The sequence below is a fragment of the Myotis daubentonii genome, chromosome 11 (genome assembly GCF_963259705.1).
Source record: "Myotis daubentonii chromosome 11, mMyoDau2.1, whole genome shotgun sequence".
Classification (NCBI taxonomy): domain Eukaryota; kingdom Metazoa; phylum Chordata; class Mammalia; order Chiroptera; family Vespertilionidae; genus Myotis; species Myotis daubentonii.
The window spans coordinates 77,984,553-78,012,401 of NC_081850.1; the positions used below are offsets into that span (position 1 = coordinate 77,984,553).

At 47.3% G+C, this 27,849-nt stretch overlaps 2 protein-coding genes, 1 long non-coding RNA gene and 1 pseudogene across 23 annotated transcripts in view; 2 read left to right on the top strand and 2 right to left on the bottom strand.

Moving 5' to 3' along the window:
* The window catches only part of FNBP1 (formin binding protein 1), a 100,140-nt gene extending 97,633 nt beyond the window's left edge, over positions 1-2,507 (bottom strand). For 8 of the 19 annotated variants that reach the window (XM_059658323.1, XM_059658321.1, XM_059658320.1 and 5 more), the window contains exon 1: positions 2,230-2,504. In XM_059658323.1, coding sequence (XP_059514306.1) covers positions 2,230-2,253 — 24 coding nt within the window. In that variant the 5' untranslated portion in view covers positions 2,254-2,504. Of the gene's footprint in view, positions 1-2,229 lie in introns of all 19 variants that reach the window. The other 11 variants (XM_059658319.1, XM_059658317.1, XM_059658315.1 and 8 more) reach the window with 3 other exon arrangements.
* Positions 2,508-2,575: 68 nt separating this feature from the next.
* Positions 2,576-7,724, top strand: LOC132212482 (uncharacterized). The gene is made up of 3 exons (XR_009447752.1): positions 2,576-3,252; positions 3,741-3,828; positions 5,940-7,724. It is a non-coding gene; the product is annotated as an uncharacterized LOC132212482 (long non-coding RNA).
* A 3,294-nt stretch (positions 7,725-11,018) lies between these two features.
* GPR107 (G protein-coupled receptor 107) overlaps positions 11,019-27,849 on the top strand; it is a 54,740-nt gene continuing 37,909 nt past the window's right edge. Inside the window, exons 1-5 of one of the 3 annotated variants that reach the window (XM_059658326.1) lie at positions 11,019-11,204; positions 24,071-24,187; positions 24,454-24,504; positions 24,752-24,831; positions 26,112-26,236. In XM_059658326.1, coding sequence (XP_059514309.1) covers positions 11,064-11,204; positions 24,071-24,187; positions 24,454-24,504; positions 24,752-24,831; positions 26,112-26,236 — 514 coding nt within the window. In that variant the 5' untranslated portion in view covers positions 11,019-11,063. Of the gene's footprint in view, positions 11,205-24,070; positions 24,188-24,453; positions 24,505-24,751; positions 24,832-26,111; positions 26,243-27,849 lie in introns of all 3 variants that reach the window. The other 2 variants (XM_059658327.1, XM_059658325.1) reach the window with 2 other exon arrangements.
* LOC132212827 (large ribosomal subunit protein eL13-like) lies at positions 15,093-15,705 on the bottom strand (annotated as a pseudogene).

Below are 27,849 nucleotides of genomic sequence, written 5' to 3' on the forward strand. Positions count from 1 at the left end.
TTGAGTGTGGCTCTTCCACAAAATACCACATGTGGGCCCGCACGTACAGTGCGATTGAAACTTCATGGCCCATGCGCAGAAGTCGGTTTTCGGCCTGGGCGAGTCTATTTTGAAGAAGTACTGTCGATATTTGGCTCTGTTGACTAATGAGTTTGCCGACCACTGTTCTAGGGAATGCCTTTTAGCAACAAAAACTCTTCACCGACATATACTCGCATATATACAACTGCTCACTGACTCATTCTTCTTCATAAACTTACCAAGTGAAAAAATTTCAAGTAGCTGACACACCTCCCTTAAACATCTTTTCTAGTCAGTTTTTTTTTGGAAAAATTCAAGTGTGTGGAGTAGAAAGCACAGATCCATGAGCCCGCCTGTCCCCATCACCCCGCTTCAACAATGACCTACGCATGCCCCCTTTCTTTCATCAACACGCCCATCCACTACCACCCCAACTTCTTTTGAAGCAAATCCAAGACTTCATGTCACTCATATACATTCCAGTTCCCACTTATTTTCAACAGCTCCTTGTTTTGGCCTTCCCTCCCACCGCTCCGCCTCAAAGAAGAAGTGTATAGAATAATGCAGGCACTCGGGCCTCCTTCATCATTTCCCTTCTCAGCCACCTCCCTCTTGTGGATCACCTTCGAGAACATTCACCAGCAGCACTGTGAAGCACCCACCAGTGCACATAAATGCCCACCGGCCCCTATTTTACCTAGAAATACATTGTAGTTTCCCCCAGAACCCCTTTCTCTAGTTTGAACAAGTAAAAAAAAAAAAATCGTGCCAATATTTCCATTCTCTTGATACAAATTACTTCTGATTTACTCCCCCACCCCAGATAAGCTGAAAAGAGCCGACGGGAGTGGAGCAGGAATAGAAGAGGAAAGAAAGAAATGCCCGGGACTAGCTCTAAAGTCTAAAGTGAAGGCAAGCACCAAGTATAAAATAGCAGGTTCTGCCTCGGTAGGTGTGTGCACATACTTTAAACCATCTGTTATTTTATTTTAAAACTGAATACTTGTAAACATCAGCCAACATCTTGGGTTCCTTTCGACAGAGGATGTTTATAGAATAAGTCATCTTCATTTAAGGGGGCTCTTGCCCTCGGGATGTTGGTGAATAGCCGTAGCTGCTTCGGAGCCTCCGAAATGGTTATGTAAGAACAATTTAAGTCAAAAAGATAACGCAGGGAGGGTGCCTGCGCGCCTGTGCCCTAACCTTGTCCTGGGAGGTGAGATCCCCGTGTCGTCCCCCCCCCCCCCCCCCCGCTCCACACCCGCCACCAGGGGCTCCGAAGGGGGGCCCTTCCCGGCGCCGTGGAGGTGCCTCGTCTAGAACATTTCAGTGCAGGACTGAGATTTCCTCCTCCCCCCGGACGCGGGCTGCCCGTCCCTCGCCCAGTGATCCCCCAGGAACCCAGAGGGGGCCGGGCCGAGCTCCATCCCACACCCTGGGCACCGCCAGGCCTCCCGGCTCGCCCCGGTGGGGCACCGGCTTCCGGACGCCAGGCCCCCGGTGACCCCGCACCGCGGGCGGAGGATCCGGTGCAGCCCCTCCCGCCGCCCTCCCGCTGGAAGATTCACCCCGCGCGTGCCCCTCGGGGGGCTCTCCCCCACGCCGGCCACTTCCCTCTCCGCCGCCGCCGCAGCCACCTCAGTGCAGGGTGGGGGCGCCCCGACGGGAACTACCAGTGCCCCGAGCCGCCTCCGGAGGCCAGGCGCCGGCTCTCGCCCCCGCGGACCCCAACCCAGGTCGTGGGGCTCGGCCCCGCCCCCGGAAGGAGCGCCGGTCGACCCGCACCTTCCCGCAGAGAACGCAGCCCTAGGAACTCGGGGCTGGGCGCCCCGGGAAAGAACGCGGTCCCCCAAACCCGAGGCTTCCACGCCCCCAACGAGGCAGGTCCGGGGCGCGCCCGCCGCTCACCCGAGGGACTAAGGTTCTACCCCCCACGCTCCGCGGGCCTCCGGCCGCCGGCACCCCGACCCGCGCCCCCAGCTCAGGCCGCCGGGGGACCCCCACCCGCTCCGCCCGCCGATTCCCCCCGCCTGGCTCGCGCGTCCCGCTCGGGCGGAGGCCCACGAGGGGCACCCGGCCCCGCGCCTCCCTCAGGCCGCGGGGACCCCGACCGCGCGCCATCGCCTCCCGGGCCGGCCCGGCCCGCGTGCCCTGCCCCGGCGCGCCAGGCACCCTCCCCGCAGCCCGCGGGCCCGGCCCCGCACTTACCCAGAGCTCGGTGCCCCAGCTCATGGTGCAGGGGGCGGGAAGGGGCGCGCCGCGCGGCGGGCGCGGCTCTCCGGTCCCCCTCCCCGGCGATCCCTTCGCCCTTCGAGATCCCCGCGATCGAGGAAAGCCCGGGCCCGCGCCGCCGCCGCCCTCTCCGCCTCACGGCTCCTCGCCGGGTCCCCTCGGCGGCTCCTCCTCCCGGTCGCTCCTCAGCAAAATGGCCCGAGGAAGCGGCAGCCCCGGCAGCCGCAGCGCCCGCCCGCCCCACGCCCGGGAGTGAGGGGAGGAGAGGGCGGGCGGAGGGGGCGGGGCGGGGCGGGGCCGAGCGCCAGGGGAGGGGGCGGGGCCTCCTGACAGCTCGCGCACGCGCCCGGCCCGCCTCCCTCCCGAGCCCGCCGCCGGGGCCCCGTCGCCCAGGGGTCCGGAAGGCGTGTCCCCGCCGATTTTTAAAAATGACTTAGGAGCCACCGCACTCCGCTCTGGGGCCGGCCACGGGTCTTCGGACAGAGCGGCCCCTGTTACTGCCGGTGCCCTGCGGGGCCTTTGGCTGCTCCTCTGCGCGGAGCCCCGCTTCGCACTTGCCGGTGCTTTTCCCCGGCAGCCATGAGCGCCGACCCGGGGTCGCCCGGGATGCGCTTCCCGCACCGCCGGGGAGCCTGGGAGCCCTGCGCGGTGGGCGTGGGGTCCGGCGTAGTGATGTCTGCGTGCGGTGCAGATAGGGACGTCGAGTCGAGAGCGACCGAGGAGCTTCGAGTGGCTGGGGCGGTAACCCAGGGGCGCACAACCAGTGATTTCTAATCTGAAACCAGTGGTTTCCAACCTGTTCAGCCAAGAAACGCTGAGACGTGAAATCGCGTTGCAGCTTCGTGGGTACAAACAGAGGCCCTGGGTCCACAGATGAGTGTTTGGTTCCAACCCAGCTTCCCGCGCGCACTCGCTGGAGGGCCCGGGGACCAGGACTCCACCTCTCCAGGCGCGCAGAGCCCCCGCCTGCCAAACGGAGGTAGCGCACCGTCTCCGGGGGTGAAGGCGAGGACCAAGATGAGCACCTAGCCCCAGGCCTGTGCTGGTAAACTGCGAGCTCGTTCTTAAGTAGACACTGTCTCCTTCTCCCTGTACCCCGAAGACCTACACAAACATTCTCGACAAGCTGGGAGAATTACAGGGGCTCCGGCTCTTCCCTCCGAATCACTAGGCCCTCTCTCCCTCACTTAGGGCTCTGACTTTCCTGGGTAACTCTGACTCCTAAAGCGGGTCCCATTTTAGAAATATTTCCCGAGGCATCTTCCCGATACCTACCGCCCCCTCCCCCCACCTGCAACCAGTTTGTCATTCTCTGCCATGGAAGGGTGGAGCTGGAAAACTGGTAGATGAACCTCCAGGCCTACTTCCTTGGTTGGACAGAGAATACGTGTAACCTGTCAAAACTGCGTCTGTCTTTTGTAAGTTCCCTCCAACCCCCTCGTTTTTTTACTGTGCGTGTTTAAATGTTTTGCTCTCACTGTTACCAGGTCTAGGAACTCTTTCCTCCCGAGACTGCGAGATATAAAATAATCAGAACGGCCAGCCACCTACCTCCCAAGCGGATTAACGGTGAGGGTGAGTTGGAGGGGTTAGAAATTCAAAACCTTGCAGAGTTTAGTTTGCTATCTGGAAACTGTGAAGTGAAAAAAGCAGGCTGTCTATGACCTAATACAATGATCCAATCTCTCAGCTGGGTTCTTGGAGACTTCAGAAACAGTGACCACTTGTACAATTTGCTAATCAGGAGGAAAACAACCTGCTGATCTAAAGAAGAAAAAGAAAAGGGGAAAAGGAGGAATGGCCAGCAGAAGTGAAAGAGAGACCACATTAAGATGAAAACCTTTTAAGATGAGTAAGCAGGAAGTACTTACAGAAACCCATTAAAAGCCACAGCAGCAGACATATGGAACTGGGCTAATTATACCACATTGCAAATATCTAACTTCATTAAGTTTGGGTGGCAACTCGAAAAGGTTTGAATAGTCAGAATCTTTAAAAAATAAAGGAGAAAAACACCACCGATCTTGAAACAATGGAAACAAACAGGGTTTGGGATGAAGAGAAATAAGCCAGCGGAGAAAAAGATAAATACAGCACAGTATTACTTAGAAAGAACTGGATCTATTCACTTTTCCTAATAACAAGAGGGAGTGATTCCAAGACAAGGAATAACCACTATTGAGAAATTACTGTGACCTGACCTGCTTAGGAATCAGTTTTCACAAGAGGGATTCTAAACCCTGTCCACATAAACGCTGGGGTGACCAGGGGTCAGGCAGGCTCTGTACCCCTGCTTCACGTCAGTAACATCTACCAAGCACTGATTCACACGGTTATGATCTTGGTGGGAGACAACGGAAATTTCCACGGAATAATCCCGTCACCTGGACATGACTGGCACTGGGAGAAGGTGTCTGGATAGGCTGCTGTGGTGCTAGAGGCAAACAATTCTATTAGGGCTTTTTTGGCCATTGTAAATGGTGCTTGCAATTAATAAACACCCAATTCAGGGGCGGTCACGGGCAGGTTTTGTAATTGTTAAACTGGGATCCTAGTGTTCTACTACTTTTTAGGTGTGTCCCCTTCTGAAAGTTACCTAGACCCTCTGTGTGCGCCTCAGTTTCCTTGTTCATAAAATGGGGACCCCATAGACCAGTGATGGCGAACCTTTTGAGCTCGGCGTGTCAGCATTTTGAAAAACCCTAACTTAACTCTGGTGCCGTGTCACATATAGAAATTTTCTGATATTTGCAACCATAGTAAAACAAAGATTTATATTTTTGATATTTATTTTATATATTTAAATGCCATTTAACAAAGAAAAATCAACCAAAAAAATGAGTCTGTGATAGTTCGCCATCACTGTCATAGACTGTTATGAGGCTGAAATGAGGGAGCTGGTGGGGACACAGGCTTTGGTGTTAGCTAGATTTAGATAGCTATGTAGAGCTTTGGTTGAACTATTTTTCTGCTTTAATCTTCAGTTCCCTCTATAAAATGGAAATACTACTACTTACTTCAAAGGTTACTGCAAAAATGAAAAGAAAAAAAACCCATGCAAAATGCTTAGCACAGAGGGCATACGTATTGGTTCCCTTTCCCTTCCTCTTGTTTTCTGGAGAATTTTTACTTATTGCATCAAGGAAATCAGTCCTTTAAGCACCTTTGATGCAGCAAGACAGCTTGATTAAACTACAATTGATTGTTGTCTATTGGTGAAGTATTATTCCTATTGAAATTCTCAGGATTTTTTTTTTTTTTCAAATAGCTTCCATCAGTTTCAGCTTAAAATTTCCCATTTGTTCAGCATTCGAACTACTTACTAAGGACCCAAGAAAGCAGTCAACTGGAAAAAGTTGGAGTGGGATAAAAGTAGGGACTCTATGGAGGAGAATTTTAAAACTGCAACCAATTTTTGAGCCTGATAATGGACTTCCCCTGAAGGTCTATAAAGATGTGCACAAAATCAGGAAAACCCAGCTGTCCTGTGGCTGAACAAGTTACAGAATAGGGGAAGTAAATTTAACTTTTCCCCCAGCCCCCAGGATTGGAGATGTGTCGGGGCCGAGCCTTTCCATGAAGCTCACTCTCTGCAAGGAAATGCCATGGGCTTCCCCCAAGCTGCAAGGAATGACATTTCTAGTCAGAGAATGAAAGTGACAGTTGACTTCTAAATGTTTCGCCAGGGCCTGGCCGGTGTGGCTCGGTTGAGCGACGTCCCATGAATCAAAAGGTCACCAGTTTGTTTCCAGTCAGAGCACATACCCGGTTTGCAGGTCTCAGCCCCCGTTGGGGCGTTTGGGGTGCATACAGGAGGCAACCCATCAACTGGTTAGTGTTCCTCTCTCCTTCCTCCCTTCCTCTCTCCTTCTAAAATCAATAAAAATGTATATTTTAAATTAAATAAATAAAAATAAATGTATTGCTAGGCTCCAATTTGATCTCTAGTCTCCTATACTGTCTTCATAGAGATTTGGGTTTGAAATATCAACTCTTTTGATAAGAAAACAAATGGCAATTATACCTTATTACAACTGGAGAATATTAACCCTTTAATTACTTAAAATATGCCCAATATTATTAATCACATTAGGTCCAAACTACAAATTCTGCTACTAGTGGCAACCTTTGGTGGATCCTGCAAAGTTAGAGGAAATAGAAAAAAAAATAAATGCACTTGACTAAAGAGAACAAGGCTGAAAGCCAGGTTTAGGAGAACAGTTTTTCCGGCCCCTCCAGGCCTTTCCAGCCAATACCTTACAGTGTAACGCCCCTTGGAAAATGTTGCCTAGGACAAGCAGGCAGAACTTGTTCTGTTACTGAACATGTCTGTTTCCAGTTACAGTAGCAGGAGTATGCAAATGATCTTTTCTTGAAACAGATCATGCGTCTAAACAGAATTACCAACAGAGCAGTTTTCACAGAATTTGAAAACTGTCTAAAAAGTACGTCATTTTAAGTCTCTGTATAATTAGTGTTCCCCCTTTGATTTCTCTCAATTTCAAACTAATGACCGGCACAACCAAACCCCTGAGAAAACTATACCTCCTCAACCTCGCAGATACCACTGGTATGTAACTCTGTAAAACTCACATAATGATTTCTGAGTGAAAAGAAGCAAGGAATAAGAACCAGCTTTAAGCCCTTAAAATTTGTTTTCCAGAAACTAAAAGCCAGAAGTCTTCTATTTTGTAAACTATTTAAGTGTTTGATCACTATTATATTATTAAATGAAATTAAGACTATTCCTGGTCATTCCGTTTTTAAAAGCCTATTATTACATTCAAATTTAAAACAAGGGATTCTCAAAAATGGTACTTCACTTAAAAAGTAAACAATATTTCAAAGCATTGCAAACTGCCTTTAAAAATGAAACTGCCCTGACCGGTTTGGCTCAATGGATAGAGCATCGGCCTGTGGACTGAAGGGTCCCAGGTTCGATTCCAGTCAAGGACATGTACCTTGGTTGCGGGCACATTCCCAGTAGGGCGTGTGCAGGAGGCAGCTGATCGATGTTTCTCTCTCATCGATGTTTCTAACTCTCTATCCCTTTCCCTTCCTCTCTGTAAAAAATCAATAAAATATATTAAAAAAAAATGAAACTGCACTTAAAAACTACCTTTCCCTTTAACAACCAGTTTCATACTGAAGTGAGAATCAGTTAACTGTCTTTGGTATTTCTCTTGATACATAAAAGAAAGGATCACATTCCTAGCATGTTCTTTCAGACTGCTGATTTTTAAAATGCTTTCTGGAAAATTTTATTTGCTAACACATTAGTTACTCAGATTCTGGGCTTTTTAACTTTTTGAAAAAATTAAAATGATAAGAACTAGAAAGCCATGGTATAGTGTGAGAAGCACAGGTCCAACTCTGAAGCAGCTGAGGCTCCAGTCCTGGTTACTAAAGGTGCCTGCCAAAAATTATGCCACTATGCCATGACCTGTTTGGCTCAGTGGATAGAGTGTGAGCCTGCGGACTAAACGGTCCAGGGTTCGATCCCCAGCAGGAGGCGTGCAGGAGGCAGCCAATCAGTAATTCTCTCTCATCATTGCTGTTTCTATCTCTCCCCCTTCTCTGAAATCAATAAAAATATATTTTAAAAAATTACGCCGCTGTATGTGTGATCTTGAGCCAGTCATTGAAGTCCCTCGGATTTGTTTTCATGGCTGTTAAACAAGGTAGAGGGATCTGTTGGTTGTCTAGGGACCCTTCCAGCCTAATATGCAAATGATTTTTCTGCCACAGTGCAGGACCGATTCAGTACTGGGCTTTGTGGGCGGGTCCTGAATGAGAGTTCTATCTGGGTCATTGATAAAAATCAGCAACACACCCTTGAATTAATTAATCTAACCAAGTCTCATCTTTTAAAAAGAAATAGCTTACAAGGTTTTTGTGATGTTAAATCACACAATCCTATCCTATCCTATATATTACAAGCCTAGGTGGTGTCACACCCTTAAGTGACGCTGCCACAAGATGGCTGTGTGCACAGAGGAGGCCCGGTGGCCTGGAGGTCCAGCGGCTCTGTACTGACAGCGGAGGCTGGTTCCGGCATCTCCACTGCCTGGCATGCAGGAGGCAGGTCCCAGCAGAGGAGGCGGGTCACAGCAGGGGAGGGCAGTTGGGGGCAATCAGGTCACCAGCCAAGGTGGGTGCCAGCGGGGGGGGGGGGGCACCGCCCCACCTGCCGGCTGCCCCACAGATGGCCCTGATTGCCAGCCAGGCCTAGGGACCCTACCCTATATATTGGGAATAGTCTCATAGATTTAAAAATTAAAACCTGGCAAGGCTACTCTAACACTGAAAAAACAGGATGATTCAGTGATGACATGCATGGACTCTGGCTTGCACATTTTGTGGTCAGCCCTGATTCTGATACTTATAACTGTGTGACAATGCCAATTACTTAACTTCTCTCTGCCTCAGTTTTTTTCACTCATAAGGTGGTAGATGTACCATCTACCTGGTACTACTGCCTCAGAAGGATCATATTATGCACTACTTTTTATAATCAGGGCAAAATGATGTAGCTGCCCATACAACAGCAAGATGCCTTTCACCTGTATGAAAAGTATGGTCACTGGTGCATGCAGCGTCCTGGACTGTGAGAGGGATGTCTAACTGCCAGTTTAGGCCCGTCATCCCTCGAGGGGTCCCAGATTGTGAGAGGACGCAGGCTGGGCTGAGGAACTCCACTGCCCCCCGCCCCCCCCCCCCCTTCCCGTGCACGAATTTCGTGCACCGGGCCTCTAGTGTATATATAAAGTACCAGCAGAATACTTGGCAAACTTAACCACTCAATAAATATATTTAACTATGATTATCTTGCTGTGTGGATTCACAAAATAAGTTTGTCTGTAAAATGGGGTAGTAAGGTCAGATGAAAATTCTGTTCAAAGATGAAAGATTACATATTAGTAATATATGGTCAAAGACCAGAGGTTGGAGAAAGAACAGATACTCTTCACCACCCACCACCTAGTAAACATTGCCTTTCTATCTTCCTGGAGCCACATTAGTGCCCTACTTTTGTCCTGGCAGAGGGTGTGACAGGACTTGTACATTACCGTGTTGTTGTTTTTTACTCAAGGGAAGAATTCATGACTTTACTAAGATTGCACACAGGTAGCCCTAACTGGTTTGGCTCAGTGGATAGAGCATCGGCCTGTGGACCGAAAGGTCCCAGGTTTGATTCTGGTCAAGGGCATGTACCTTGGTTGCGGGCACATCACCAGTAGGAGGTGTGCAAGCGGCAGCTGATGTTTCTCTCCCATTGATGTTTCTAACTCTCTGTCCCTCTCCCTTCCTCTCTGTAAAAAAATCAATAAAATATATTTTTTTAAAAAAGATTGCACACAGCTAAAAGATTTAGGTTCCTTCCTTTCTCCAGCCCTCCACCCCTACCTATTCTGTATTTTCCCAACTGGTATTTTTTTTTTTTTTTTACCTGAGTGCAGCAGCACTTTAGCTCCATTAAAACATGTTAATTTCAGTTCCTATTTCCAGTTAAAAATTTTTAAGAATCTGACTCTGTCATGAAACACACTAATACACTGACAGTCGCCCAGTACTGGGATTCTGGGTGGTTTTTATTTTCTCCTCTTTAGCTTAAATGACTTCACACAAAGAGCAAGCATTACTTGTGTGGCAAGCTGGAAAAAAAAATCTAAAAACTAAACAAAGCTGGCTAGTCTATTAGCAACTTTAATAAGCATGTTCTTCTATACCTACTTAATAAAAATGGTGAGAGGAGGGAACCAACTACTGAATCTTTCCATTCCTTCCACAGGCCGGGTGGCTCGGTGGGTTGGAGCCTCCTCCTGTACAAGAAAGGATACAGATTCTATTCCTGGTCAGAGCACATTCCCAGGTCCTGGGTTTCTCTCTCACATCGATATTTCTCTTCCACTCCCCATCCCACCGCCATTCTCCTCTCTCTAAAATTAGTAAACATCTAGGATGAGGATTAAAAGAAAAAGGATCTCTCCATAAATTCCACAGGTTAAAAGCAAAGAAAAGTTTCCACACAGAATTAAGAGAAAAATGTTGACACTCTGACTCTAGTGGTCGGATGAAACAGCATGAAGCAACATAAAATAGTAGTTAAAGGTTGCCGTGTGGTTCTCCGCCAACCTGGGGCAAATGACTTAATTTTTCAGAGGCTCAGTTTGCTTACCTGTAAAGTGGGGCTACACCTACCGCCTACCTCATTAGACTGTTCCGAGAATTAAATGCAATAATGCCGACAAAAGGCCTAACCAAGTACCTGATAAGGGCTTCTTAATAAATCATATTACTGCAACCATTTCGTTTGAAATTTGAGTGTGAAGGGCCTCCAAAAAATAACCATCAAGGGACTTCTAACAAGCCAGGAACTTGGCATTTCCCACCGAGTCAATGCAGCCTGTGAAATCAGTCCAATGAACCACCAGGCAAGGTGCCACGGCCGCTTTAAGAGATCCCCACCCTCGGAGAGCCGGGTTCCCCCGCGGTCCGGGGCTCGCAGGTCCAGGTCGCTTTCAAAGCTCGGCGGGAGGTAGGTGTGGTCCGGTTGTTCCCATGACAACCGCCCTGGGTCCTCCTGGAGGTCCCACCTCTTCTAGCTAAACCGAAATCCGCACCGGGAAAGCCGACTGAACGGCCCCCCGGCGCCTGACCCGGCCCCGCATTCCAGCAGGAGAGCCACCGGTACGCGCCGGAGGCCGCCGCGCCCCGCCCTCTACTTCCAGGTCCTTCCGGCGGCCGCTGCCCTTTAACCCCGGAAGTGCTTGGAGGGAGCGGAAGCAGCTGGTGATGTTGGAACAAACATGGCTGCCCCGGCGCCCCTCGGCCCCTCGGGCTCCCGCTGTCCTCGGCTCTTCGCGGGCCTCCGGTGGCTTCCGCTACTGGGGCTGCTGCAGCTGCTGGTGGAGCCCGGCCTGGGCCGCGTCCACCATCTGGCGCTGAAGGTAAGGCCGGGCGGGGCCGGGCCGGGGGGCGGAGGCAGAGGCCGCTCCCCCCGGCTGGAGGCAACTTTGGCGGGGGGGCGGGGGAGGCTCTGAGCAATTGCCCCCCCCCTTAGCCCCCCGGCGCGGCCTCTCTGTGGGGAGGTCTGTTGGGAGCTGGGGAACGGCGCGGGTCCTCGCGCCGTCTGGGAGGGGCCGGGAGACGCCGGCGGACCGGGGAAGGGGCGGAACTGCGGCGAAACTCTGCGGACCCGGAAGGCCGCGCTAGCAACCCCCGTTGGCGTCCCGAGGTCCCCGCTGACAGCAGCCTGCTCTTCTTCCTCCAGCTTTTACCCCGGCTTGACTTGTCCGCGGCCTCCGCTTTTCCATCCCCTTGTGCCTGGCGGTTAGAAGGTACCCGGAATCTTAGTCGCAGTTTCCGGGTTCGGCTCAGGGCGCTCTCTGGTCTGATCCAAGTGGAGGAGGGATTTTCAAGTTTCGCCTGAAACATAGGACCGAGAACTTAAAAACCAGCATTAAAACTATGTTTCTAATGCGAGACCCTGTCTTGTCCGTCGCTCCTGTCCTGTCTGTCTAGGGAAGAGGTTTTTGCTGGTCCTAGAATGATCCCTGGGACCCTGCTTCGTAACTCACAACTCAGAGTCATCGAAGGCTATAAAAGGTGCTTCCAGGCGGCTCGGCAGGTTAATCTATCTGGAGAATAGGAAACTAAATTACGACCCTAAGCCTTGTGCGTGATTTTCATAATACGCAGCTGTGGGATTGTAGAAAACTTGTCTTATTAAACACGTTCTATTTGTGAACGTGGAGTTTCAGGAATACAGAATCTGCTAAAAAGCATGGCCATACTTTGGGTTTGTAAATACACATGATCTTGATTGAAATGGTTCTCAGCCGCAGGGAGTTAGGTGAGTTTTTTTTTTCTTCTTTTAATCAGTTAGGTGAATCTTGACTCTCTTTGAGAATATGCTAAAAGTTATAGAACCTTTCCCCCAGAAAAGTGCAGGTAACTGCTTAGACGAAACTTTCTTGGAATTTCTAGGGCTTTATAATCCTGCTGAAACTTATCTAAAGGCCCTGTCCCTCAAGCTTATGAATCCAAATTCAGAACTCCTGATCTTAATTTTTTTTAAGTGTTTTTATTTATTTCAGAGAGAGAGGAAGGGAGAGAGATAAAGAGGTAGAAGCGGCCATGCCTACACCTTGATTTTGGACATCTAGCCTCCAGAACTGTGAGAATCTAACTTTCTGTTGTTTTAAAGCAACCCAGTCTGGGGGTATTCGTTACAGCAGCCCTAGGAAACTAATACAATATACATTCAACTTCGCTTCAAAGCGCTGCCTTCGTAGTAACATGGTGTTACTTTGTTTTTGAGTAGTAACTTTTAGAGAATACCTTAGCAATGTAGTGGTGTTTGTAAGTAGATAAATCAGATATCTCTTTGTAAAAACACTCCAGAAGCACTGCCCGTAGATCGGGATCCACCTGATCACACCGGCCTTAGGTGCAGTGCCTGCAGCTCCACTGCACAGACTGCGTTGTGAATTTTAGCCCCCCCCCCAAAAAAAAAAATATCTGAAAAGTTTTGGGAAATTAAATTATCGCTGCTGTGCCTCATCTCAAGCCCACTGACTGTTAGCTGGTCCATCCTGGGAAACTTCAAATGCCTCCTTGACATGTCTCCAAAACTGATCAGTACGTAAAACTAATGTTTGCTACTGATGGGGGTCTTCTGAGTGTGCTGTGTCTGTGCAGTTGGAAAAGGGTGCAGTGTGCCGCTGCAGCAGCATGAGGTCAAGCCCAGCATCTTGGCCTTGTGAGCATGGAGGAGCTTGGGCAGGACAGCCCACAGCTCACCCAGGGCAACTCGGAGTGAAGATAGGAAGAGAGCTGGGGAGAGTGGCACTGGGGTAGATGCTGTTGACACACTCCGTGTTGTGTTAAATCTTGCATCCCTCTTAAGTATGCCACCAGAATTCTAGTATGCATATGAGATTGCTCTGTGCACAGAAAGGCTGGGACCACCAGTTCAGTGACAACTGCTCTGGGCTCACGTGGGGAAAATGAGGTGTCCTACAGAATCTAAATTTTAAATGCTAAATAGTAGATGGTTTTTATTCATTGGCTCCTCATAGCGGCCCCTTGAGAAAAATGCTGTTATCCCTGGTTTATAAATTTGAAAATCAGAACTTGGGTTACATAAGAGGAGGAGGCCGACTTTGAACCTGGCATCCGTGTTCTTTGCATTCGACCACTTGTACTGGCTGAGCAGCCCTCGGTGCCTGTCCAAGAGGCCAGCCCTGATTGCCAGGACCTCAGACTTCTGTGTTTGCATTTTCTTTCAGGCTTTTTGTAATTCTATCCTCATATGCTTAAGCTGTCATATTTTTGTTGTCTAAGAGAATTTGACCCTATTCATTTTGTGAATTGCTCTCTATATACAATGATCCAAGAAATTAAATATTAAGCTTCCTTGGTAGTGTCTCCTACCATGAATAGTAGGCAGTCAGTAAATGGTAGGTGGTATTATTCTTGTTGTGTTCCTGTGTTAGTGAGGAACTGATCATGGATGCCTAAAGTTACTTTTGCTTACTGAGGTCACAACCATGGATGCTATTCGAAGCTACGCAGATACTTTTTAATTGAGCTGGCTGTGTGAGATAGAGAGAATGGCCAGCTCCTTCCTTCTGCGGTGGCTGCTGCGTCTCTGTTCCAGCGGGTTGTGGCTGCATTGGAATGTGGCCTAGACGTGCTGGGTCTTGTGGTGTTATGTTTTTGTTTTTGAAAGAAAAGCTATAGCCCAGCTGGCGTGGCTCAGTGGTTGAGCTTCATCCTATGAACCAGGAGGTCAGGGTTTGGTTGCCGATCAGGGCATATGCCTAGATTGTGGGCTCAATCCCCAGTGTGGGGTGTGCAGGAGGCATCTGATCAATGATTCTCTCTCATCATTGACGTTTCTATCTCTCTCCCTCTCCCTTCCTCTCTGAAATCAATAAAAATCTCTTTAAAAAATAAAGAGAAAAACTAGAAATTTAGGCTTTTATGTGAAGTTAGCCAGAAATTAATTCAAATTAAAAAACAAAAACAAAACACTGTTGGCCCCATCTAAACATTCATGTACCAGTACAGTCTGTGGACTGCCAGTTGGGTGAACTTTAAAATAAGGAAGTGGCCAGGTATGTGACCTTCAGCTAGTTCAGTCAAGAGTGACCACATTTAGCCCTGGCCGAGTAGCTCAGTTGGTTCAAGAGGTGTCCCCACACAGCAAGGTTGAGGGTTCGATCCCTGGTCAAGACACATGCAAGATTTAATCAATGAAGGCATAAATAAGTGCAACAACAAACTGATTTCTCTTTCTCCCTCCTTTTCTCTAAAATCAATAAATAAAATTTAAAAGAGCGACCATATTTATTTTCTGAAGTTCCGTTTATGAGAAAAATTGAAGTATCATTACTCCACTTGCTTTATGTTTTAAAGTAATTTTTTATTTTGTTTTATTGCTTAAAGTATTACATATGTCTCCTTTTTTCCCCCCCTTGACATTGCCCCGACCTCCCCTAACCCCCAGTGTCTTGTGTCCATTGGTTATGCTTATATGCATGCATACAAGTCCTTCGGTTGGTCTCTTACCCCCCCTCCCACCCCCCCAACCCTCCCCAGCCTTCCCACTATAGTTTGACAGTCTGTTCGATGCTGCTCTGCCTCTGTATCTATTTTTGTTCATCAGTTTATAAATTAGTGAGGTCATGTGGTATTTTTCTTTCATTGACTGGCTTATTTCACTTAGCATAATGCTCTCCAGCTCCATCCATGCTGTTGCAAATGGTAAGAATTCCTTCTTACAGCAGCATAGTATTCCATTGTGTAGATGTACCACAGTTTTGGTTGCCAACAGCACTTTATTTTTTCTTTTCAACATCCTGTTCTGCAGCTTCTTTGGCTCTTTCTGTCCTGATGCCAAAGAGCTGGGCATTGGCACGGGCCAGGCGAAGACTGGCAAAAGCCTTGAAGTTCTTCTCCTCCTCTGTGATGACCCTGGCTTTCTCCTTCTTGTAGACATTCCGGATGGGCATGACTGGTCCGCTCAGCTGGGTGGCCAATTTGAGTTCTTCAGCAGAACTGTCTCCCTTCTTGGGGGCCGAAGGCTTCCTGGGGAAGAGGATGGGCTTGGAGCGGTACTCTGTCAGCCGCTGCACGTTGGCCTGCAGGGACCCACCGAGATCCCAGTGGTCCAGGCCACCTTTTTGTGGATGCCAGCCGCCCTTAACCCTTCCAAGCTGAAGGGTGGTTCCTGGGGTGGGGCATCTCACTATGGCTCGGATGGGTCAGAGGGGGATGGGTCAGAGGGGGATGCAGCACTTTGGCTTGCCTGGCCTTGCATCTGTGGGCTGGTTAAACCACATGGCAACGCGCTGCTGCCGGTCCTTGTGGAAGTGGGGCTTTAGGATCATGCCATTTCGGCTGGGCGCCATGGCTGCTGCCTATGGGCCTTCTCCCAAGAAGAACGGCCTGTTTTAAAGTAATTTAATGTGAAATTGTTTAGGGAGTTAAAGCAAAAGTATGTATGTTCTGCTGTTTAGTTAAGAGCAGACTTGTCAGTGTAAAACAACTGTTTTGAAACTAAGGAAAAAGGAGAAAATGTGCCAAAATTGTAGTTGTCTTGAGGGATTTTTTCTTTCATCTCCAGATCAGACCTTTCTTCTGAGCTTTGGGCAAGTGTATCCAACTGCCAACTGCATCTCCTCGTAGGGGTTGCATAAGCACCTAAGAAACAACTCACCCTTCCACTCCCTTCACTCTCAGCCTATATACTCGTCCAGATTGTCTTAGTAACTGTGTTCTTCACTTCTCATAGATGGGTGTTCTAAGTAGCTCCCTCCCCCACCCCCCCCCACCCCCCAATCCGTCCCCTGCTCTGTCGTCACCTGAACTCGTCACCTGAACTCGTCGGTCCAAGCCATCCTTATATCTCATGGACCAGTGCAGTCTCCTCACACTTGTGTCCCAGAATTCCTCCAGCTCACATTTTGCTTTATAGCTGAAGTATCTGCCTAAGAGCCCAATCCCGTCATGCCACTCCCCTTTGAACCCATCAGGGGCACCCTTTCCCCCTTAAGGGGGAGCTCACAGTCCTTCGTGACGCTGCCAGTCTATCTGTGAGCAGCCTCTTCTCTAGTCTCATTGCCCTTCCTTTCTTTAGTTTCTTAGTTCATAGTGTGCAGCTTGGTGAATTTTTTTTACAACCATGTAACCAGCACCGAGCTCAAGAAACAGGACATTACTAGCACCCCAGAACCCCCACCTCTAGTACTCCCTTCTGGCCACCAGAAGTTTGAAATAGCCAACACAGATCTAAATGAGGAGGAGAGAGGTCTTGCCTTACCCAGTTTCATAACAATAAGCCATATAATACTTCAGGCTGACTGGTGGGACAGAATAGGAAGCACATAGAGAAACTCATCTTAATGAGAACATGATGTGCAATAGAGGCGGCATCACAGAGCAGTGGAAGTTAGGACAGGCTGCTCGGAAGGGAGTGGAGGGCGGTTGAGGAGTGCAGTCACTTCCGTGCTTCTCTTATTTGGAATGGTGACATGATACCTGAAAGTGGACATGGGGCGTGGGTTAGGTGAGGGTCCTGCATGTATTACTGGCAAATAGTAATACTTAAACAAAAAGATTGATTTTTGGTAATTATTTGTTAGAAATGTAGAAAATATAAAAAACTAGAAAATTATTACCACTCCAATGGTAGTTTGGTGGATTTCTTTCAGACCTTTTATAAATAAATAAATGTAAATATTTGGCTTTTAATTTTTAAATTTTTTTTACAAATTTAGCTCTTCCTGTATATAGTTTGGATTCTGCTCTTTGCATTTAATATTTTGTCCAGCTTTATTGAGGTGTAATTGACAAATAAAAATTGCATGTATTTAAGATATACAATGTGATAGTTTGATATACATATACATTGTGAAATTATTACCACAATTAAGCCAATTGACATATCATCACCTCACATAGCTACTTTTTTGTGTGTGAACAATTAAGATTTCTCTAAGCAAATTTAAAGTATACAACAACACAGCATTGTTAACTGTAGTCAGTATGCTGCCGGGAGCCGGTCCATCCTTGCTGTTTCAAGGGACCTGGCATATATGGCATACGGTTCTTAATATGTTTGCTCACCTTCTTGGCGCTGTGTTTTAACCAAGGTCACCTCTCCGAGAAAGGTTGAATCCCCAGGTAGGGATTTTCCCCTGAAGTTAGGGAGGGAATAAAACCCCTCAACTAAGTGCCAGGCGGGTAATTAATCACTTTAACTACGAACAATCATGCTTAAGCTACATAATCTTTACTCCCTGGAATGGAGATAAGAAACGCCCTAACCTTTGGAATAGAGATTGATGGTATTGAATCAACTGGTATAAATACAGATGTAACAAGACAGAAAGACACAGAGCCTAGAAGAGAATTCAGAAGACAGAACCTACACGGAGCCTGGAGACAGAAGAACTTCGCTGGAGAAAACATGGCAAAAGATCCTGGACTGAACCTAACTATAGAACATGGCAAGAGAACCTGACTAGAACCTGGTGACTGAGCCTGGCTGGAGAGCCTGGACGGAGCCTGGCTGGAGAACCTAGCAAGACAACATGGACCTGGACAGAACCTGGCTGGAGATCCGAACCAGAACTTGGCTGGAGATCCAGACCAGAACTTGGCTGGAGATCCTGGCTAGGCTGCTGATCAACTGAACGCCGTCTCCGTGTCATTCCTTCTTCGCCGACTCCGTCTACGCCTTTGGGGACCCCTGGACCCGCTGGGGTTGGACCCCGGCAGTATGCTGTATGTTAGATCTGAGAAATTACCCTGCATATCTGAAACTTTATACCCTTTGACCAGCATCTCTCCATGCCCTCCACCATCCTCTCCCACCCCCTGCTTCTGGTAACCACCATTCTCCTCTCTGCTTCAGGAACAGTTTTCAATTCCACATGTAAGTGAGATCATGCAGTATTTACCTTTCTGTGTCTGGCCTATTTCACTTAGACAGTTTCAGCCACGTTGTCAAAAAGGATAAGATTTCCTTCTTTTTAAGGCTGAATAATAATCCAGTGTGTGTGTGTGTGTGTGTGTGTATTTCTTATTATTCATCCCGTGACAACTACTTAAGTTGTTTTCATATCTTGGCTATTGTGAATAATGCTGCAGTGAACATGGGGGTGCAGCTATTTCTTTGAGATAGTGATTTTATTTCCTTTGGATGTTTGCCCAGAAGTGGGATAGCTGGACCATATGGTAGTTCTATTTTTAATTTTTTGAGGAACCCGCATACTGTTTTCCATACCAGCTGTTCCAATTTACATTTCCATCAACAGTGTAGAAGGTTCCCTTTTCTCCACATCCTCATCAACTCTTGTCTTTCCACAGTAGCCATTGTAACAGGTATGAGGTGCATTTCCCTCCTGATGAGGGATGTTGAGCATCTTTTCACATACCTGCTGGTCATTTATATGTCTTTTGAGAAATGCCTATTCAGATCCTGTGTCCATTTTAAAGTCATGTCATTTGTTTTCTTGCTGTTGAGTTGTTTGAGTTCCTTATGTGTTTTGGATATTAACCCCTTATCAGATATGTGGTTTGCAAATATTTTTCTCATTCTGTAGGTTGCCTTTTCACTGTGTTATTGTAATTGTTTCCTTTGCTGTGCAGAAGCTTTTCAGTTTGATGCAATCCCATGTTTCTGTTTTTGCTGTGTTACCTGTGCCTTTGTTTTCTATCCAAAAAAATCATTACTCGAACCAATATCAAGAAGGCAGTTCCCCTGGGATGGCAGCTCCAGCTCCACTTTTCAGTGGCTCCAGTTATATTATTATTATTTTTAAAAATATTTTTATTGATTTCAGAGAGGAAAGAAGAGGGAGAGAGATAAAGAAACATCCATGATGAGAGAGAATCATGGATCGGCTGCCTCCTGCAAGTCCCCCATTGGGGACCGATCCCACAACCCAGGCATGTGCCCTTGACAGGAATCAAACCTGGGGCCTTTCAGTTCAGAGGCCGATGCTCTGTCCACTGAGCCAAACTGGCCAGGGCTCCAGTTATATTATTTTTCATATGTCCTAAGACATCCATCCTATGTAGTTGAATTAATTTCTTTTCTGTACTTCTAAGATAGCAGTAGCCCTGTAACACCCTTGGGAGAATTGAGAAAATAGTCACTCAGATCACTTTCTGTAGGGGCTAATCACTCTCACAGTCCTGAGGAAGGTCATGAACCTTAGCTTTTCTGGTCTTTCTGCTCTCTGATGCCTCTCAGCAAATGACTTCTATTATCTTAGCTGGCTTTTCTGCTTCTCCCTGGGAATGCTAATTTGCTGCAAGTTACTCCATCCTACCAGGAAGTGGAAGTCTGGCCAACATGCTTTAAATGCATAGCTGGGCTCCTAGGAAAATAAGGAAAAGGCCCAGGGGCCAAAAATAAAAAATAAAAAGGCGGCAAGAAGGGGCTGAAGCTCCAGTGGGTAAAAGAGCACACGTCAGGGCTGCCCTGAAGCATGGCAGAAACTTGGACCCTAGAGTCTTGGATGTTAACAGCTGGTGAGGAGGAGGAGGAGCCAGAGCCTTAGAACGAGGCAGGAGTGGAGCTAGAACTGTGTCCCTGTCCTCAGCCCTGAATATGGGACTCTGAAAGAGCTATGTTGCTTGAATGGAAGAGTGGGCTAGGAAATAAAATGGCAGTAAGATGTGTGTACTAGCTGTGTGTGTGGTGGTGGGAGGGGTGGTTTCTGATTGTTCTGCTGAAGATCTGTTCCATGGCCTTGCCTAGGCCGTTGGTGTTTGCAGTTAGACCTGTGGTTCTCAACCTTCCTAATGCTGCGACCCTTTCATACAGTTCCTCATGTTGTGGTGACCCCCAATTTCATTGTTACAAATTGAACATAATTAAAGCATAGTGATTAATCACAAAAACAATATGTAATTATATGTGTGTTTTCTGATGGTCTTAGGCAACCCTTGTGAAAGGGTCGTTCGACCCCCAAAGAGGTCACGACCCACAGGTTGAGAACCGCTGAGTTAGGCTGTCTCTGATATCCGGAAGATCCAAGTCTAGGAATGAATACTTACCACTCACACAAAGAAACAGCCTGCTGTGAACATCAGCAGAGACCAGGACAAAGGGCAGAATTAGACCCCAGACACCTCAGTATGTTGTAAAAGAGTGATATTTAAAATGGAAAGAAACAAAGGATGAAATTTAAAAATATGAGCAAGAAGCAAAACCACTATCAAAAAAGACTATCAGATTTGAGGAAGAACCAAATGTAAGTTTTAGAAAAGTGCTTAGCATTTAGCAATTACGTAATAACTGTTAGCTTCTTGCAAACTTAGTGAAGGCGATTTGATTTAGGCAGATAATTCTCAATGTGAAACTTGTGGCTATCTTTGTAGAGTCTTCACTAATACTGTTACGGGCCCATGGTCCGCTTGCCCAACACTTCAAAAGGCCAAAACTCAAAACATCAGAGTCTGGAGGAAGGAAAAGCTTATTGATGGAGAAGGTGCCAATCAAGAAGATGGAGGCCCTGTAGTTCCTCAAATCCATCGTAAGGAAGTACAGAGTTTAGGCTTCTTTTATGTGAAGGGAAGGGGAAATGGAAGGAGCTGTTTTTGTAAAAACTAAAGCCCCAAGCAGAATTCCTCTAATGATTAGTATGTCTCAGCAGAACCAACTAGCCTGAGGGCCATGGGAGCAGCACAGGCCCAACAAGATGGGGTCCCAGAGACCGAGCATTTCACTGTTAACAATACCATGGTCTGTTGGCCTTCTCAGTTGAAAAATAATATGCTTAGGTCAGTGATTCTCAACCTTCTGGCCCTTTAATACAGTTCCTCATGTTGTGACCCCCAACCATAAAATTATTTTTGTTGCTACTTCATAACTGTAATTTTGCTACTGTTATGAATCGTAATGTAAATATCTGATATGCAGGATGGTCTTAGGCGACCCCTGTGAAAGGGTCATTCGACCCCCAAAGGGGTCGTGACCCACAGGTTGAGAACCACTGGCTTAGGCGCTTCCTCACCGGAAAGGATTTATTCAGGAAAAAGAAAGGGTTGCAGCCCCATGCATGCAGACATGGCAGGCCACATGCACACTTGGCCTTTGTGCCAAGATGGAGGGGTATTTATAGAAGGGAAAAGAAAGTTAAGGGAAGGAGAACCATAGAGCTCTATTATAAACAACTAGAGGCCCGGTGCACAAAAATTTGTGCACTCGGGGGGAAGGGGGGTCCCTCAGCCCGGCCTGTGCCCTCTCGCAGTCTGGGACCCCTCGGGAGATAACGACCTGCTGGCTTAGGCCTGCTCCCGGGTGGCAGAGGGCAGGCCCAATCCCTAGGTACAGCCCCTGGTCAGGCTCAGAACAGGGCCGATTGGGGAGTTGGGGCACCGCCCCCTGTCATGCACAGAGCAGGGCGATCGGGAGGTTGTGATGCCACCCTCAGTCACGCTCAGGGTAGGGCCGATTGGGAGGTTGGGGCACCATGCCCTGTCACACTCAAGGCAGGGTCGATGGGGAGGTTGCGGCGCCACCCCCTGTCACGCACAGAGCAGGGCCCATCAAGGGGTTGGGGCGCCGCCCTCTATCACCCACAGAGCAGGGTTGATCAGGGAGTTGGGGTGCCGCCACTCTCGCACTCAGGGCAGGGCCGATGGGGAGGTTATGGCCCCGCCCCCTGTCACACACAGAGCCGCAGGGCGATCAGGGGGTTTGGGCGCTGCCCCCTGTCATGCTGATCCCAGTGCTGGGAGGCATATTACCCTTTTATTATATAGGCTAGAGGCCTGGTGCACGGGTGGGTGCCAGCTGGTTTGCCCTGAAGGGTGTCCTGGATTAGGGTGGGGGTCCCCACTGGGGTGCCTGGCCAGCCTGGGTGAGGGGATGATGGCAGTTTGCCGCTGGTCACACATCCTTCAGGGTGGGGGTCCCCACTGGGGTGCCTGGCCAGCCTGGGTGAGGGGATGATGGCTGTTTGCAGCTGGTCACACAGCCTTCTGGGTGGGGGTTCCCACTGGGGTGCCTGGCCAGTCTGGGTGAGGGGCTGAGGGCTGTTTTCAGGCTGGGGGTGACTGAAGCTCCCAACCACTCCTTTTTTTCTTTTTCTTTTTTTTTATTCTGGGCCAGCTTTAGCTTTGAGGCTTGGCTCCAGCTCTTAGGTCTCCTCTGCTGAAAGTAGGTTTCTGGCCTTTGCTTACAATGTTGCGATCCTGCTGGCTGAAGCCCGGTGGACTAAAGCAGGTTTCTGGTGGGTTTTTTTGGTTTTGTTTTGTTTTAAATATATTTTACTGATTTTTTACAGAGAGGAAGGGAGAGAGATAGAGAGCCAGAAACATCGATGAGAGAGAAACATCGATTAGCTGCCTCCTTCACATCTCCCACCGGGGACGTGCCCACAACCCAGGTACATGCCCTCGACCGGAATCGAACCTGGGACCCTTCAGTCCGCAGGTTGACGCTCTATCCACTGAGCCAAACCGGTTTTGGCAGGTTTCTGGGGTTTTGTTTAGCTTCTATATTTGTTACATAGTTGCTTAGAATTGCAGCTCAGAGGCCTGCAGCGGCAGGCAGGGAACGTTGGAGTCCTCCGTCACTGAAGCAAGCAAGCCTCATGTTAGTTTCAAGCTGCCTGGCTGCCGGCCGCCATCTTGGCTGGCAGTTAATTTGCATATCGCCCTGATTAGCCAATGGGAAGGGTAGTGGTCGTACGCCAATTACCATGTTTCTCTTTTATTAGATAGGATTCTTCCCTTAGGGGTCTCTCAGTTACTAGGGTGGGAGAACTTCCACATACGCCCTAACTCCTCCCATAGACCCTCCTGACTGACTGTTTGCCTAAAGTTCCAGTTAGTCTTTATAAGCCTTAAAATTTATTGACTTAGTTGGGATTGAAATCACCCCTTTGAGACGATTTCAAGCAGGTGTGCAAGGCATTTGCCCAGGTCGTTCAGTTTCAACAAACCTCAGGATGATCCTGTGTCCACCTGACAAGCTCCTGGGATTCCTTCTGCATATAAGGCTTTGTTTCCTGAAACCCATCGTGTAGCATAACTTTTAGATTCACAGGAACCTATGTAAAAACAATGAATTACAGATTAGAAAAGTAATGTGCAGGGGTGCCCGGTCAGCCTGCAGTGGGAGGAGCCAGTTGCACACAGTTTATAAGCAGGTTTATAAAAACGTATCCTTAGAGCAGTTTTGGCTACTTCCCCCCATCCCCTTCAGCATGTTTTTCTTCATGTGTTTTTTGTTGATTTTGGAGAGAGAGGAAGGGATGGGGGGGAGAAACATCAATCATTGAATCCCAGACCTTTTGGTCAGTGAGGTGACACTCTAACTGCTGAAAAAAACTGGCCAGGGCGAACTGGTTTCCTTATGGTGCATTTGGATGACACTCAACCAATTGAGCCACACCAGCCAGGGCCAGTATGTTTTTTGAGTGCCTACTAGATGCTGGGCCTTGGACTAGCAGGCAGTATGTGAGGATGACTTAAAACATTGTTCCTCCTTCCATGGAATTCACATTCCAACTGACCACCTAGTCAGGACTGTTACAAATATGTCAAAATGAATTGTATCCATTATGTGCTTCCTTCTGCAAAACTGTTGATATCTTATGCATTTCTGATGAGTCATCTTCAGCTTTGAAACAGGATCAGGTACCACAGCTGTATATTTTCCTAAGTATATGGAAACATTGGTTAGCTAGCAGGAAACTAGACTAATTTTTCAAGCAAACAAATAGGTTAAATAATCAAGTTAACTTCTCCCTATTACTAATTCCACCTCTGCAAATCTTTTTAGGATGACGTGAGGCATAAGGTTCATCTAAACACCTTTGGATTCTTCAAGGATGGGTCCATGGTGGTTAATGTCATCAGCCTTTCAGTGACTGAAGGAGCCACAGACAAGGACCTGACTGTGAGTGTCTTCCCCGGACAGCAAGGGTTGGCCCTTCTCTGTTTCTTAGATGAAAGCTTTGCCCCGTACTTGAGTGAGAAGTGTCAGAATATGGAGAAAATAAAACTTGTGAACAGGCACCAGATAATTTTATTTTTAACATTTAAATTGTAATTCGTGAATAATTTTAGTAATTAGTGACTCTTCTTGCAAATGAACGCCATGAAAACCGAGAGGAGGCCAGGCCATCGTGTGGGCATTTACCTCTATGCTCTTTACCCTCTTAGATTGGATTCAGCCTCGACCGTTCCAAGAATGACGGATTTTCTTCTTCCCTGGTGAGCATTGAATGCGTGACTGGCCACACTCTTCACTACAGCTCAGGACACCGGTGGGAGCACTGCTTTTGTTGGTGGGCTTTTTTCTTGAGGTGGCGGCTGCCGGGGCTCCCGGGTATCAGTACACCCACGGTTGTGCTGTTTGCAGTGGAGGGGGGGCCCCTTGTTTGTCCTGTTCCTGAAAACGTTTTTCCTTGTTCTAGTGTGAATGAATAAGGTGATGTATAATTGGGTCTTCCTTTCTTAGGATGAAGATGTGAATTACTGTATTTTCAGGAAACAGTTTGTCTCTGTCCCCCTTCTAATCCTAAACTTCTCCAGAAGTGAGTAAGTAATTCTAATAATTCCTTCAGTAAAACCCTAGAGTAAAGTTGGGGGGAATTTGGTCATTGAGCTAACATTCACTGAGTATCTACCATTTGCCAAAGACTGCTGAGTGCTGGAGATTAACCACAGGGCGAGGGAGACAACGGCCATCCCAGTGAACACAGCAAAGCAGAGAGGTGGGCCAGAGAGACTGATGTGGGAGAGAGGGAAGGCTTCAGGTAACTGGGGCCCGACCCACCTTCTAGTGAGGAGACTTCACCAGTGAATAAGGCAGGGAAGAACATTTCCCACGTAAATGCCAAGGCAGAATAGCACGAAATGGTGTGGTGTGTTCCGTAAAGTGGGGTCTTACTCCCATCTCAGTAAGGGAGGGACAGGATGGCTTCTCCCCAGGCAGAACTAGAAGTGCTTCCCTTCAGCTGGATGGTCCAGTTTAGGTCCCGTGTCACTCAGGCTTGGAAACTCACTGGCCCCCGTGCAGGGCGGGTAACAGCAGTGGGGTCTGTTCAGGGAGGAGAAGGGAGGAGATGCATTCTAGGCGTGCAGCTCCCAGTTCCCTAGACTTCACTTGAACATTTCATTGTTCTTTATAAAATATATTTTTATTGATTTCAGAGAGAGGGAGAGAGAGAGAGAGAGAGATAGTAACATCAATGATGAGAGAGAATCATTGATTGGCTGCCTCCTGCACGCCCCCTACTGGGGATTGAGCCTGCAACCTTAGGCATGTGCCCTGAATGGGAATCGAACCGTGACCTCCTGGTTCATAGGTCAGTGCTCAACCACTGAGCCACTGCAGCCAGGCCATTTCATTGGTTTTATCTCATTCTGTTTCCCTTGTACACCAATTTATTGACCATATCACAGGTACTTAGTGGGAAAAAATGTACATCAGAATTGCGTGGTTAAAAAAGGACACATATGTAATACCCTTTGTAATACTTTAAGCAATACATAAATAAATAAAACAAACAAACAAACAAAAAAGAAGCAATGTTAACTCAAGAAAAAAAAGAATTGCGTGGTTGCCAAGAATTTCATCCCTGGGGGGGAGACTGCCTGGATCCTCGCCAGCTCCCTACTAGCTTACTGCTCTTGGGCAAGGTGTTTAACTTTCCCGAGCCTCCGTTTCAGCATCTGTAAGATGCAGGTGATAGAATCTACATCGTAGGATTACATGACATAATGAATTTAGAGCTTGAAGCCGTGCCTAATGTACAACATTTAAAGGTCCATAAGCATTACCTTGAACTTTCCCCTTCTATCTTATTTGACTGTAGAGTGAAAATAAAATCTCCACCAGAAGCTGGTACCCAGTTACCAAAGATCATCCTCAGCAGCGATGAGAGCCAGGAGGCTGGTGTCCCTCCGGTTTCAGCAGGCAGCCAGACTGAGACGAGACGAGGTAAACGTGAGGTGGAGCTAGCCTTTCCTTCACTGCCCAGCTTGGTCGATTCTTTTTGGTTCCTAAATAAAAACAAACATGATCTAAGCATTATTTTATGGTAAAATATATAATCATTAAAGAAAAGTGGAAAATACGGAGAAGGTGGAGAAGGAAAAGTCATTTCTCCTTACCGGTACACCCAGTGTTAAAATTTTAGTAATTGATGTTTTACCTAAGGTTGTTTCTTAAGTGGAGGACATTTAAAATTCACGGTTACAGGTACCACTTTAAGCATCCCTGTTCACTTAAAGATATTTTATACTTATCACATATCTGTTAAATGGGTAGTATAATTTACTCAACCTCTCCCTTTAAGGAGGCATATTTTCATTTTGATGCTATTATAAATATTGCTGCATTGGACTTCTTTGTTCGTAAAACTTTTTTCAGATAATAGAACTTTCTTTAGGATGGGTTCCCGGAATTGGAATACCTGATTCAAAGGATCTGAATATGTCTGTTGGTGCATATTTTTAGTTCCTTTCCAAATGAGTTGTGTGGGTTTATCTACTCCTATCAGAAAACATGGGGGAATAGTGCCCATATCACCGTGTCCTAGCCAGTACGGTGTGTGTGAATGTTAGTGAAAGGCAAAAGGGCATTGTTTTTGTGTTCGCTGTTGTTATTAGGTTGCACTTTTTTCCTATGTTGACTAACCAATTTATATTTACCACCTCTTTTATTAACTGTCAGGTTTGTCTTTAAAAACAAATTAATATTCATTGCATTTTATTTATTAATAAATATTAATAATATTTATTGTATTTACACTTCTTTTTTTACTTTGTCAAAACTCTAACCCAAACTAGAAGACCTGCAGAAAGACTGCATTTGTGTGACGGTGTGGTTTCATGTCTGCACCATCCCCGCATCCAGCTTCCTCATGCACAGTGACCATTTCCTGAGCAGGAAACACTCCTTTCCTTCTTTTTCTTCTGAAACCCTCTCCCTTCCTGCAGGGAGTTTGGGATTCTGCCTTCCTCATGAAGAGTATCTTAAGTAAAAATAAGGCCCAGGTGCCCTCTTTGGTCCATGAAAGAAGCCATTAGCAATCTTAACACTTCTTGCTAGGCTGTTAATTTTTCCATGTATGTAAATAGATCTCATATATATTTATTTCAAACAGTGACCTGTTTTCAAACATAATTACCTAGATAGTTAGAAAAGTCAGGCCATGTGGCATCTCTGGCAGTAACATACACTAGATTATCAGATGAGTTCCCTGTTGGTACTGAATATTTTCACTTATTAGATACATTTATAACATAATAACTTCCAGTTTGCTGCTTCTACAGCTCAAGAATTATTTTGAGATTTAAAGAGATGGCAGTCCAGCCCTGGCCGATGTGGCTCTGTTGTTAAGGTGTCATCCTGGGCACCAAATTGTTGCTGGTTCCATTTCCAGTCAGGGCACATGCCCGGGTTTCGGGCTCTATCCCTTGTCAGGGGCATGCAGGAGGCAGCAATTGATGTTTCTTTTTCTTCCTCTCCCTGTCCTCCTCCCTCTCCTCTCCTCTTTCTGTAAATATCAATAAAAAAAAAAATCTTTTTTAAAAAATATATTTTATTGA